Genomic DNA, 14,020 nt, shown 5'->3' with positions numbered 1-14,020 from the left:
AGGCACGTGCACAGACATTTTCGAGGGCAGGTTCTTAAACCAAAAAAAAGGGCACCCATCGCCCAAATTGTTTATGAAATTAAAAATAATAATAAATAAATAAAAAACACAGTAGGATATTTCAACTTATATATTTATTTTTGTTAACAAACTAACTCAAATTATCAATTTGAATAAATAAATGAATAACAGGCAACAACAGACAAAACAAGGCAATATTGAATAACCAAATATGTTGATGTTAGGGTTAGTGATGTGATGGGCTCCTCTGGACCAGGTAGGGTTACTGATTCTCCCGCATCTGTTTTACAAGTTGATGGCCTGATCCAAGATAAAAGAGAGCTGCTACCCTGAGCTGCTTGCTGCAGTTCCCTGTCCTTCTTTTGGAGTATCTCTTTTCTTGGCATTATGCTGCAAATTTTGTAAATGAGATAAATCTAAATCAATTATCAAGAGTGGCTTACATAATCTCTATAAAGCTGACAACACAGTACCCACGCATTTTCTTTACTGTTTTCTGACAGAGTTGAAGCTCATGTCAGTTCATGTCATAGTTTTAAGGTGGAAAGTGAGAACGAAAGACTTAACTTGTTAAAGAAAACCTTATCTATCACTACCCCTTGCCTTTACTGTCGGAATCTTTATCAGACAGTGTGTAAAAATCCCTCTCTGCTTTCTCTTGCCCTCTGTGTATGAGACCGAGAGCTGTTGTGTTGCAGGTAGGGCCTGCCCCTTTAAGGAAAGTTTGAAGTGTGTGACGTAGTGCACCAGGGTATTGTGGGAAAAGACGCTAAAAGTGTGTTTATATAACGAGAAGTGACGGACCACCTAGAGGTGATGCGAGTGTTGCTCCTGCTGTATATCCGAGAAATGAAGTGTCCTCATTCCAAGTAAAGAAACATCTCCTCCTCCTTCTTCACGGGGCGGTCCGGACGGCTGGTTACCGGCCAGACAGCGAGCCAAGATAACCAGTGACAGGGGCGGCTCCTGGTACAGCGACATAAGAGACGTGATACATGCAATGTAAAACAATACATTAACGTCACACCATCATCCTCTAACCCCGGGGACGCACCTGAGGTAGAAGCGCTGCGTAGTTCAGTCACCTGTGAAGACCAGCGCGGAGAAATGATGATGATGATGAAAAATTAAATATATAAAAAAAAAATAATTAATATATATATTTTTTAATTAAATTAAATTAAATTAAAGGTGCGCAGTAGGCTTCTGCGCAGAAGTCTACTGCGCAGGAATTAATTAATTATTTTTTCCCTATTTTTACATTAAATTAATTTACATAGTGTAATATATTTAGCAATTATTAGGATAAATTCTGCTAATTTCAAGGGATCAGTATATTGCCAGTTAGAAGATGGGAGACCGTGGGATTTGCACCCACGTCTCTTGTTTGGGGAGCCAACGCCTTGCTGACTAGACCACACAGCCTGATGACTGTCACGAGGAATTAAGCACAATAATACAATTGGCAAATTATCACTAAAACTTTAGAGAAAATATTTTCTACTTTACAACAGATATTTGACAGCCTTACTTAAAAGTTACTTTTATATTTTTGGCTTTTAGATACTGGATGATTTAACATACTTTAAAAAAACCTATTGTTAGCCAGTAACCCGGTACTTTTCCAACCTTGTCTTCAGACGCCTTACAAGATCACAGTGATTTCTTGAGGCTGCCCCCTGCCTGCTGCTGGGTTCCTCTGCTGCTCTAGCTTGGTTTGTGCTGCTTGTGATTAACCAAAAATTTTCCATAAAAGAAAATCTTTAATATCCTTCAAGGGCAATTTGATGTACAAACAGCAATCATCAATTGATGACAGAGAGAGTAATTTCTATTCTTAAATATTGATGAATGAAGAAAAAATTGGGCTCCAGCAGAAGGGCACTTTTCTCATCCAGGGCAAAAGGGCCAGTGCCATTCATATTTTACTCTTCCATTAACAAAGTTACAAAGTGTGTGACAGAAAGAAAGAATTAAAACAAGACAACCAGTGCATAAAACAGTAATGAACAGTTACTCATAAAAATGAAAAAACAATCTTTGGCAAACATTCATTCTAGGTTTGTGTTTAAAAAAAATTGGAAATGGTCAGTGCAACTTTGATACATTTTTACTTTATTATTAAAGTTGGATTCATTAAAGCATAAAAAGCTGATAATCTAAATGTTATGTACATAGGTAATAAAATGAATTGATAAGCCCAAGGTGTTCAAGGTGAAGAACAGAGTGTTATCACCCTCGTGCAGTAAAACAATGGGCTGTCATGCCACTGTATGTTCAGTTTACAGCATGTGCACTACTTGCTGGATGGATGAGCGTCTCACTATCAATGTCCTGAGTCTGCTTCGATAAGTGTTATCATCAGAGCTCGTCCACTTCTTAAGGAGCCGTCGTAGATCCCACAGCATCACAGGCCTGTTGTTATCATCACAGGACACAGTCTCAGACTCTACTTTGCCCTTTGAATCTGTGCAGACAGAAAACAATCTGAAAAACAGTGTGAAAAATGCTGAAATGTTTTGTGATCTCCGCCATTACCTGAGCTGCTCCTCGTACACGAAGACCACTGGACGAAGAGGAGAGATCCCAGTGGAGCTGGAGGGATGAAGCCGGTACAACAATCCAAACACCACATGAAAACTGACACACTTCCAAATATTTCCAGTAAGACAAGTAGACCAGTGTTCTGATTGCATTCCACACCAGGGAGAGAGGAACCAGCCAAGTTCAACGTCTGCACTCATGACATTCATTCTGTCAAGTCATTTATTCAGGGGTTTGCATTCATCTTTCAAACGGAAGAAAAATAGAACAGAATACATTTTGTAATAGAACATATGTACAGGTGAGTCATACAGAATGCAGAACTCTGTGTATTTAAAAAGAGTTCTGACCACATTCAATATAACTTTAAAAGTGAAAAGGTGAAAAGGTCACTCGTGAAAACCGTGTTTGTTTTTATCACTTACACTCACATGGTTTATCTTGTTTTTGTTATCTTAACTGTGGTGTTGCTGTCTTCCTTTTGTCACACACTCTTTTTTTTTTCTGGACTGTGTGCATATAGTCCCAGAACTTGTCTTGTTGTTTTGTTCAAGTGTTGTGTTTTGTTTGTTTCCATTTATACACCTGAAATTTCCCTGAGGTGAAAATAGTTGAGTGAAGTGAAAAATATTGTTTCTTTATTAAAGCGCAGGACAAAGCAAATGATGTGTTGCTGAGTGAGATGAAATCAAGAGGACGCATTAAAGGAAGAAAGATATTTTCACCAAGTGAAAACGACAAATAAGAAGTAACCAGAATAGCACGAGGTACAGCTCAGGCCTCAGTCAAGGCCCAACACGTCTTCATTTTTATTTAGATCGGCACCAAATTGCAATCAAGGGTATTGGCCCCCTAATTATTCCTCATTTTTCATCAAGATCAACTCCAACTCCACCAAACCTCAGCAAATTTTAAGTAAGGCAAATAAACTCAAAATCCTAAGTTTTGTGTCTGAGTTAGCTCCACTTTCAATTGTTATTTATCTTAACTCAACACATAGTTGATGGCAACATTGAATCCTAACTTTTGTCAACTTAACTCAGAGTTGAGGTTACTTATATTTTTGATTTGTAACAGCTTAAAGTCGTTACCTCTGTTCACTCAGCTTCAACTTGATGCGACTTATGAATTCACAATGTTGCAACTTTCAATTCTTAATTCTGATAACTTACCTCAGAGTTTTTAGAACTTATAATTGTCAATTTAATAACTTTAAATTTGTATTTCTGTTGACTTAATTTAAAGCTACTTATTATTTTACACTTTAAAAACTTCCCACGTGACAGCATAAACTATAAGTTGAGGTTATTACAAGTTATTACCATTAGCACCCACACATTTCCATTACATGAGGCTTGGATAACATTTGAAAAGAACTAAATTGATCTGTAACTGTCAATCAAAAACAGTCAGACAATAAAATAACAAAGCTACTTAGGTCCAGATTTGTCTGTTTATAAAATGATCAGCAAATGTCAATTTGGGGAGAAATATATCCCAACGTATGACATGATAACATAACCTGGTAAAATAAGGAGCAGATAAATGTTATAGAAGTTTGACTGATGGGCAGGAAGGGAGAAATCAAAGAAACAGAGACAAGGAGTTGGAAGTAGATCTGAGTTTGTGAGAATTTCAGAGAAAGACAGAAGGAGGGTTTAAGAGGTAAGAATTTAAAAAAGGAAGGGAGTTCAGGTATTGAGAAATGAGTTAGTGGGAAATGTAGAACCAGCTGTGACATCATCATCCTCCTACACAGTGACCCCTCGTCTTCTCCTCCTCGAGGTCAGTTTCCTTGCAATGACAGGAAATCCAACTAGAAAAACCCTTTGGTAATTGATAATGAAATTGAAAACTAAATGATTCCAAATATTGCATAACATTTTTTTCCACGAAGAATAAATTGATGTTCTTGACATATTGACAAACACAATATATGTCTCCTTCCCCCCTATATACAGTATGAAGCCAATAACAGGTCATTGTTGGCCAAGTACAAATCTTGAAAACAAGTGCACACACTCAATAAATGAACAATATATTACGGTCTAGTAAAGTTGATAACTCTTTTCTCTAAGACATTCATCAATTACTGTACCTGTGAAATGCAAATGTAAAATGAACTAATTCAAGTATATTTTGTCTTATATAAATCAGGGCTCCATAACCAATGGCCCATATACAAAATAACATATAAAATGTGTAACATAATTGTGATGACCCAAAAAATAACATTTGCTTTTGGCCACTGCAGCCAAAACTCATTTCACGCCTCAGATTTTCAAATTATACATTTTATTTTTAGATGATAAACCATAATTTAAGACAGAGAGAAAGTTAAAATCCTGATCTAATAATACAATGTCTGGCTTTATTGTTTCAGGCCAAGAAGCTCAACATCCTGTGTCTGTTGTTGTGGATAAATCAGCAGTGTTCTGACTCTGCACTGTTCCTTCCTTTTATTGAAGGATGAATCACTTGATAGGCAGCAACACGATCGATAAAGGGCTCTGCAGGAGGCTGCATCCTGCCTGGCACACGCTGATCATGGCCACTTACAAAATAAAGTGATTCACTGGGGCAATGGGGGCTGTCACTCTACTGTTAGGTAACTCTGGCTGGAGGCCATCCCATGGTTGACCTGCTGCAGAGAAACCCTGAGGAGCCGTATTCATCAAGCTCACCTCCCCAATACGCTGGGTGAAGGAAAACAAGGATGACATGTGACTGTAAAGATTAGATAAGATAATTGCTTATTAGTCCCTCGATGGGGAAATGGAAACGTGTGTTTGTTGGTTCACTAAACTGTCGGTAATAAAGATAAATCTGAGAGAAATGGCCTCTTTAGCTGAATAAAGGCGAAAGTGAAAACCAGGCTGGTGTAGAATGCATGAGGACGATTCATTATGGATGAGTCGATGTGACTGAGTCCATCTCCTGACGAAGGCCTAATTTTGTTATCGCTGAAAACTGAGATCTAAATGGAAACGGTGTTCCTGCAGAACAAAAATTCCCACCTTTCAAAATCAAAGCTCAGAAAACACAGAGTACAGTGTGTATCTTCAAATAGTTCACATGTAAAAACCGCTTAAAGACGGTGTAGTGAGGAAAAATGCAAATGGCGCGGTCTGGAAGCCATTGGTTGGCAGAATGCAATATTCATGGCATGTTACGTCACACTCTCTCATCAGGTTTGCAACAGTCTCGTTCATCTGTGGCACTTCATCTTATCCCTGTGGTTCGAGTGGATATAGGAGAATCTGATTTAAACACAAAACAAATTTCTCCGTCCAAAGTTGATCGTGACAAGGAGATATTAATTTGAGTCTGGCACTCATATCTACACTGTTATCAGTGCATTATTAAAGTTATCGTTTTATTGCTCAGGCTAATGACACATCAATTTTTCTTCTGAACTAATTCACAAATTCAAACGTGTGCATTTATTTATTTGTTTGCTGGTGCAAGACTTGGTTAATCAATGTTCATCTATTGCTGTGTTTCTACTGATGTGACGAGCAGTGCGCCATTAGAGGCGGACTAGCCTACTTTCATTAGCTTCTAATTTGATAGAGGAGTCGATAGGAGATAACACATCCCCCACGTAGCAGCAACTAAATGAAGCCGATCTTCTGGTGCCATCACGGTTACCTCAGGTCGTAACATTTCCCTCAGTGATATAGAACACACAGACACACAAGCACACGCAGACACAAGCACATACACGCACACACACAAACGGACAAATCATAGGAATACATTAACATTACTCTTAGACGTTTTTTTTTACGTTTTACACCAGAAACAAGAACATACTTTCAATTCGGCCAAGTCGAACTTGACAGAACATGATAGAACTTGTATTTAATATCATGAAACACTAAACATCAGTAAGAACCATGTGTACTGACGAACAACATTGTGAAGTTTCATAATTTATTATTGAGTAACATTACTACTGTCCCTACTCCTCCACAGTATAAGCTGGGGTGTTAGGGACAGTAGTAATGTTACTCATTAATAAATATATATATTCTTTAACATGAAACAGTAAAGACAGCCCAAACTGCAGTTCTGTGAAAGGGTAATCGTGTTTAATGGTCTACAGTCATGGCCAGATTCATCATGTACTGCATCACAGAAAGCTGGCATGCGTCTGACAGAGCTATGAGAGGTGCTATGCTGCAAAACTACACACTTCATAAATACAGCTACAATCAAAATATGCCAAAATCCTGAGAGAGAGAAAAAAAGGCTTTTAATCTAAACACATTGGATCTGCCAATAACAAAAAAGAAAAAGAAAAAATAGTCCCTCTCTAAAATCTCTCACATTTAGGAGAAAAACACGGTCGCTGGCTGATTTAAACACTCCTTCCAGGGACAGAGTACTCTGTAAATAAATTACAAAAGCATCACACTTTTAAAAACTACACAACTCTAAAGCTTTACACTTCTTCATCCGGAACACATGGAACAAACACTTTCTTTCTCTTGAATCAGACTGTACAAACAGGGTTACATTTCAACACAACGCTCAACAGGTGTAAAGATTAGTCAGAGTGGTACAAACTAAACACAGCTATATAAAAGTGCTCCATCGAGATTCGTGTGTTCCTTCTCCTTGACGTGGAGACATTTTAAGAGATACACTATAACGGCAATATCTTCCAAGTTTTGATGTTGGTTCTTTTTTTTTAAATGCTTGCGCTCTACTCTTCGATTATGGGCCATAACTTTAGAGAAATGTGGGTGCACAGGTCATGGGCAGACAGGAATGTTGTTATTGGAAAAGGGTCTCCTCCGGCCGGGCAAACAAAAGGCAGATTCAGTCCATGTCCGAGCCTATTCATGCATTCATCCTGCGCTCATCAGTATTTGCCAAGCTCACACTGAGCGGCGATAAAGCCATTCTAATTACCGGGGGTTGTCCTTTTGAACCGGTCCGCTCCGGGTCTTTTTTTTCATTTTTTTTATTTTTAACACGGGCTGCTTAGTCATAGTTGGTTCTGCTTTTCACTTCCCTTGGATCCATCTCACATTGTCTTTTCAAGCGCAACTGTCTTCGTCATGCGGGAGCCTCCTTCGGGTGACCGCTAGTTGTTCTCCTGGGAGGCTGTGGTCCCCTGGAGGAGAAAGTGAAAGTGAGACAGAGTGAGACGATGGGGTCAGGTCAGTGAATCACACATTAGCTACAACGTACGTCCACCTCAAGGCTAAACCTGGATAACACAGCAGCTAACTGGACTTTCTGTCCCAAATCCTCAACCTCGAACCACCACAACCATTCAAAGCTTAGTGCGTTGTCATTGTGTACTCAGGCTTGCATGCTTGTGTCTCCTACTATCTTATCTTCGCTGCTTTGTGTTGCAATGTGACGCACTAACACAAGAGCGTGGTCAAGGTATGCTTATACAACTGGTAGATTTCTGATAAGGCAGCTGTTGTTGGCTGAAGCAGGCAGAGGTCCAACACTGCGGCTGCTCTCGTTTCCCATCCTCACCTTTTTAGTGTAATTTTCATTCTTGTGAAAGTAAAGTTTTTCAAGTTAGAAATAAGAGGAAGTTCTACAGTCATAAGGTCCATTCATAAATGATGACCCTTCCTCCCTGAACATGAAGAACAGCTCCCACTTGTTCGTTGAGTAACTTTCCTCGCGCACTACAGCAACATTTCTGTTGAAACAGCAGCCGCATATGGAAACCGATAGAAAACCTTACTCATAAAACCTGCTTCTTTTCCAGGGGTGCTGCTGTTCTTACTGTGAGCAGCAGCACACTATTAAAAGTGCCCACATCCTGCTCTTAAGGAGGTACATTTCAGAGGGTGGAGGAGGTTGTGTGCGTTCAATTAAATGTTTGTGGTTATCCTGTGGGTGGTATTAAAAAGACAGACTAAAGTGCCGGGTGTGTGCAAGTAATGGGATATGTATATAATATGTACGCTTGAGCAGTTCTGTATGTATATATGCATATTTCTGTAAGTCTAGAAATAGAAAAAGAAAATAGGTTTGATAGTTCTCTCTGTTCAGTTGCAGCAAAAATCTACAGAGACATTATATGTAATGTCTTATTAGTCTGAGTGCAATGCTGATTTTAAAAGTTTTCTTATTTTGGTATATTTGGGTTTAGCCACTACTACTATGAATCCCACTTTAAAAAGTGTTGGGCTTCCAAAGGCCAAGAAACACTCTGAGTTTGAGTTTTCGATTCAGATTTCTTTTCCTCTTGGTTGTGTAACTGTAAATGTCATGGAGATTATGTTTTAAAGCATTAGAAATTAAATAAAGCCCCTTACAAAAGGAATCCTCTCTCCGTATTTGCTCCAGAATGTCATCTTGACAGTGTTCCTGTGGCCTGTCCGCTGGTCAAAGGTCTGGCACGCCTGGAAAGGGGGGCTGTACAGGTGCAAACTGACTGCACTCTCAGTGTGGCTCACATTTTCCACACGATGCAGGCCCAGAGAGTCTACAGACACACACACACACACACACACAGAAACACACAGACGCACACAGGAACAAGCAACATACATTTAGACAGAGTATGCCACTGGAATGCTGTGAAACGGGGCTCACAGGCCTCGACTCAGTACAAACATCACACCAGGGCTCTGCTGACTTTGCGAAAAGCACAGATTCAGGGAGGGAGACCTGAATATTTCAGTTCAGTGTAAATTTACAAGTGGCTGGTAACCGTGAGGCCTATCGATTCAAACACATTAAGTCACAGCAGCATATCTAGTGAAGGATGTTTGTTCTACTGTACAGAACACAGCAGTTTATCTGCGGCAACACAATGTGAGTGTGTCCTGAACACAAATAGAGATAACAACTGATCTGAGTGATGTTAACATGAGAGAGGAGCTAACTCTGAACAACAGAAACAGTCCACACACACACACACACACACGGCGGAGTTTCTCACCATTTATGTAGGCAACCTGGTTTTCCTGGAGAGTCCTCTGCGACCTCTGCACCATATCTCCGTGAGATTGACAGTCGGGCCACTCGAACAGCGTCTCTTTCAGCTGACCCTGGAGCAGCTTCATGAAACAGTGGGAGTCTGTGTGGTCGTGGATGCTGCTGCAAAGCGTCAAAAGGAACACAGAGGGACACGGCGTCAGAAAACGTCTGCAGTCTTCAAGACAAGTTCAGAGACTGTTCTGAAAAGTTAAAAAATATATTTAACGTGTTTATATATATGTGGCATTTAGTCTAGATGCCAGGGGATTTTTTTATTTGGAACATTTGGCGTTTTTAGAAACTTCCAGTGTCTCCGGTTGGCACGGCTGAGGTCATCCATAAAATGTACGTAACATGATGTAATGCAGTTTCAGTTCCAAAAACCATAAGCTCTAACACATGTGTCACACATTGAGGCTGCTCCTGTGAGAAATGAGACATTCTTTAAGACTCTGGTAAACCATTACGTACACCACATCCCCAGTGCTGCACTAAATCCCAGCACCAGTCCAGATCGCTCCGAGGCTTGAAACCTGCCTGGAAATGTCCAGAAAACTCTCACAAAGAGCAAAGATGTGTGTAACACGTACACAAAATGGTAAAACCACATCCCTGTTACAACCACGTCCACACCACAGGCTGTATGTGAGAGAACTGCAGCAGGGATGAGGTGCTTGCTCTTATTGGAGACCTCACATAAGGAACCTGCAGTACAGCTCTGCAGAACATCCACAAAAGATTTAACCTCATCCAATCTGAATGAATCTCTTCCAGGTCTATCGTGGATATTGCGGTGATGTTTGCCGACAAAGTGATGACGTACGACCGATATCATCTAATAACGGGTGTTGACACAACCTTTCTAAGAGGCTGAGGAACATTGGACCCTCTTATCTTTTAACAACTTATAAATAATGGCCCTAAGAAAATCATTTGTATCTGTTGTATAGAAAAGAACCATCAGTGAACCTTGACCCCGAAAAAATAATCTCATAAATAAAACACCTTTGCCTCAATGGTTTCATCTACATGGGTTTAATCTAAATACATCGGTTTGTCAATTTAAAGCTACTATAATACAACAGGTATAATAATACAAATTATACTAATTCAAATAAAATGTATTATTATTGATAATAATAATACATTTTTATTTGTATAGTGCTTTTAACAATGCTCAAAGACACTGGACATATAAACTACAAATATAAAATACACGTCATTATCACACAGTGGAATTTAAAATACACATCATAAACGAAAATTGAAATATAAAATACACGTTTAAATATATCTGTGGTAGCCTTTGAGACCAAAACTAGGAAGATTATATATATGAATATAATTGTCTTATTTAGTGCATATAATACATGTTATATACATATGAAGTTAGTTTTTGTCATGTAAGTCACTGGGTTCCGTGTGGAAGCGTCTCACCTGCCGTGGCCTTCACCCCAGCACAGAATCATGAGGTTAAACTTCCCGTTTCCCTCATCCACCAAGTTCCTTGTGTACCTGAAGAAAAAAAGAAGCGTACAACTGGTTACAAAGGAGCAGGACAACATACTGTGTGATACATTATGTATCTGAGCTGGCTCATGGTTTCAGGAAAATCCACATGACACTGGTTTCACTGGAACTAGAAAATGTAGCTGTAGAAGTTTTGTTTAAAGTTTATATAAATCCATTTTATTTGTTGACAAACTGGAAGCTTGACGCGTGCACCTGTGTTAAGAGGTTCATTTATTTTGTCAACCTACAATAAGGAAGGAAATGTGTCTCATGGTGTTTATTTGACAGAAGCCAAAGTAAACACAATCTGTCTCTTGCACTAAAAATCCAGCTGGACCTCACAGGGGACAGACAACAATGAAGGGGCTGGGGTGGGGGGTGGGGGGTTCACTGACCTGCCACTACTCTTTGTCTGTTTTATTTCCATCCATAAACTGCAGCATGATATCAGCCTGAATGTGTCCCTGCTTAGTTTGAAATAAGAAACCTGAGGAGACTCTGCACGTTTCATGCACAGCTCTGAGAAGTTCTGAAAGGCTTCGAATACTTCCGAGACAGCTGCAGCTCCCAAAACACACACACACGCACACACGCACACACCCACACACACACACAGACACGTTTGTACTTCTATCTTAATAGGGACACTCATTGGCATAATGCCTTCTCTAGCCCATTACACTAACCCTAGCCATCAAAACTAAACCCCTAACCCTAACCCTTAACCTAACCTTAATCTTATTCTAACCCTAAAACCAAGTCTTAACCCCCAAACAAAATGCTAGATGCCCTAACTCCGTCGGTTGTAGGCTCAACCTGGTCCTCACAAAGATAGCTGTACAAGCGCACAGACACACACGCACACGCACACGCACACGCACACGCATCCATCTCCCGGCAGTAATCAGCGGGTGTGTGTCCGTCCTCGGCGTTGATTGGACGGTCCCCTGCACCCTCCCTCCACCGACCCTCACTCATCAAAACACTGCGACATGGAGCTTTTCACAAAAGCAATGAATAGAGCTGCAGTATAATTTAAATCGTGAGGATCTAACTATATCCCCTAAAAAAGGCGTAAACAAAAATGTTGACTGATAACATAATAAACAGGCCGCATTCATATGAATAATACAAAAACAACAACAACAAAAACAATATCTTGACGTGACCAAACAATTTTTTTTTATCTTATTCCTTTTATTGTTTTTAATGCATCTGGTAATTGTATTGGTCTAATTATTATGATATTAGTTCATATGTTATTCCCAAATTGTATTTTGTGTGTTTGTTGTATGCTGAGACCAATAATTATACGTCAATCTTTACACTTTCCACACTTCCATGCAGCTCAGGCTTTCTGATTCCACAAGAAATAAAATATACGAAATAAGAAAGATAGAAAAGCTGATGTTCTTATCCATGAAATTAGTAGTTTGAAAACGTTATAAATAACCCGTCCTTAATGTATTATAATCACAATTTCTTTATAGTCAAACATGCACCTGTATAAAGCAGCCATCACATTTTTTTGATTTGCATATTTGCAATAGAATGGTATATGGAGCCATTATAAAGAATAGGTAATAAGAGGAGAATGACTGGTTCACAGCAGCTCACTAGGCCAGTGTGACAGACATGAGCGCAAAGTGCATCAGCAGAATAAACCAGTAATAGCTCAGTACTGGGGTACTGGTTGTGTGTATCCTTTTTTTTTTTACCTGTACTGGTCAAACTTTGCATACTTCATCCACTCCTGGGGTTTGCTCTCATAAGATTCCATCACACCCTGGACCTCCTCCACATTGATGTAGTCACTGTCGAAGATGTCGTGCAGACATTTGATCAGCTCGTCCAGCGTCTCTGGCTTCAGCAGCTCGGTTTGCTCCATGTCTCTCAGACCTTCTTACTCCCTCAGGTTTAATTTGCCTCCGTTAAAACAAACAAGTTTCTCTCACCAACTTTGCACAGACGTTGACTTTTTATAGGCTGGCGCCGTATTTTGGGACGAGCTGGCGACGGACTGTACCACTGTGCAGAAGAGGTGAGCACCAGCTGCACATAGCCATATCAGATTTACTTTATGGGAAATAAAGATATAGGGAGATTGTGTAAAAATAAACACGTGGCTGCACTGTCACTACTCTCCTTCTATAGAGATGATATTGTGTATATGTTTTATTCTGCATGTTTTATTATGAAGCTCACACATGAAGGACTTGGACTGATCCTCTCTGAGTCCAATTCCACCACGTTGTCACAAACGCAGCCTCTCTCTCTCTCTCTCTCTCTCTCTCTTGCTCTCCCTCCCCCTCTCTCTCCCTCTCTCTCTCTGAGGCATTCCTCCAACAAAAGCAGCCTCTCTCTCTCTTTGTGGGCCCTCTCCTCAGAAACACAGTCATCAACACAGTCCAAGGTGTCAGCGCAGCAGAGGCTCCAAAACAAAAACAACGCGGTAAAAACAGGGATGAGAAAGATTGAATGGTATCAAGAATGTTTATCTCGGAGTCTTAGGTTCTCAGGGTTTATTTTCAGACCTTAAATCACCACGGTTTTGGTTACATGAAGTCATGGAAGAATAGATGGACTAACAATATGCTCCATGAGAACCCAGAATACTGAACAATATGCATCTTAAAAAGAAAAGACAGAAATAATAGAGATAATTCTTTGATGCTTTGACTTAATATTCATAATCTAATGATGGGTCATACAATGATGGGTCATACAATTCTATCAATTAGTCTGATATACATACATACATTGAAATATATATTATAATATAGGACTGACATTCTTAGGACCAGTAGATTTTGTGGTACCTAATGATTAAAAGGTCAACTCCGAGGTCCTGGTTTAAATCAGTGGTGGGACGGGTGGTTAGAGTCGAGTGGAGGTTAAGCGTATGGTTTTGTTTTAAGCTGTTTTACAATGAATGGAAGGCAACGTCCTTACAAGGAAAGCTGCACATAGTGATAGCCTG

The 14,020-nt window shown here is 39.8% G+C and overlaps 1 protein-coding gene across 1 annotated transcript; it reads right to left on the bottom strand.

Annotated features, from left to right (window-relative positions):
- Positions 1-6,637: 6,637 nt before the first annotated feature.
- Positions 6,638-13,007, bottom strand: cdo1 (cysteine dioxygenase, type I). Its single transcript, XM_062381691.1, has 5 exons — positions 12,759-13,007; positions 10,966-11,043; positions 9,491-9,648; positions 8,862-9,031; positions 6,638-7,690 (listed from the first exon to the last, which is right to left on the bottom strand). Exons 1-5 carry the CDS (start codon positions 12,926-12,928, stop codon positions 7,661-7,663), a joined length of 606 nt encoding a protein of 201 aa, XP_062237675.1. The 5' UTR covers positions 12,929-13,007; the 3' UTR covers positions 6,638-7,660.
- Between the last annotated feature and the right edge of the window lie 1,013 nt (positions 13,008-14,020).

This window comes from Platichthys flesus, chromosome 3, assembly GCF_949316205.1.
Source record: "Platichthys flesus chromosome 3, fPlaFle2.1, whole genome shotgun sequence".
In the NCBI taxonomy this organism is placed as follows: domain Eukaryota; kingdom Metazoa; phylum Chordata; class Actinopteri; order Pleuronectiformes; family Pleuronectidae; genus Platichthys; species Platichthys flesus.
The sequence above is the reverse complement of the archived record's forward strand: the minus strand, read 5'-3'. Positions and strand labels throughout refer to the sequence as shown.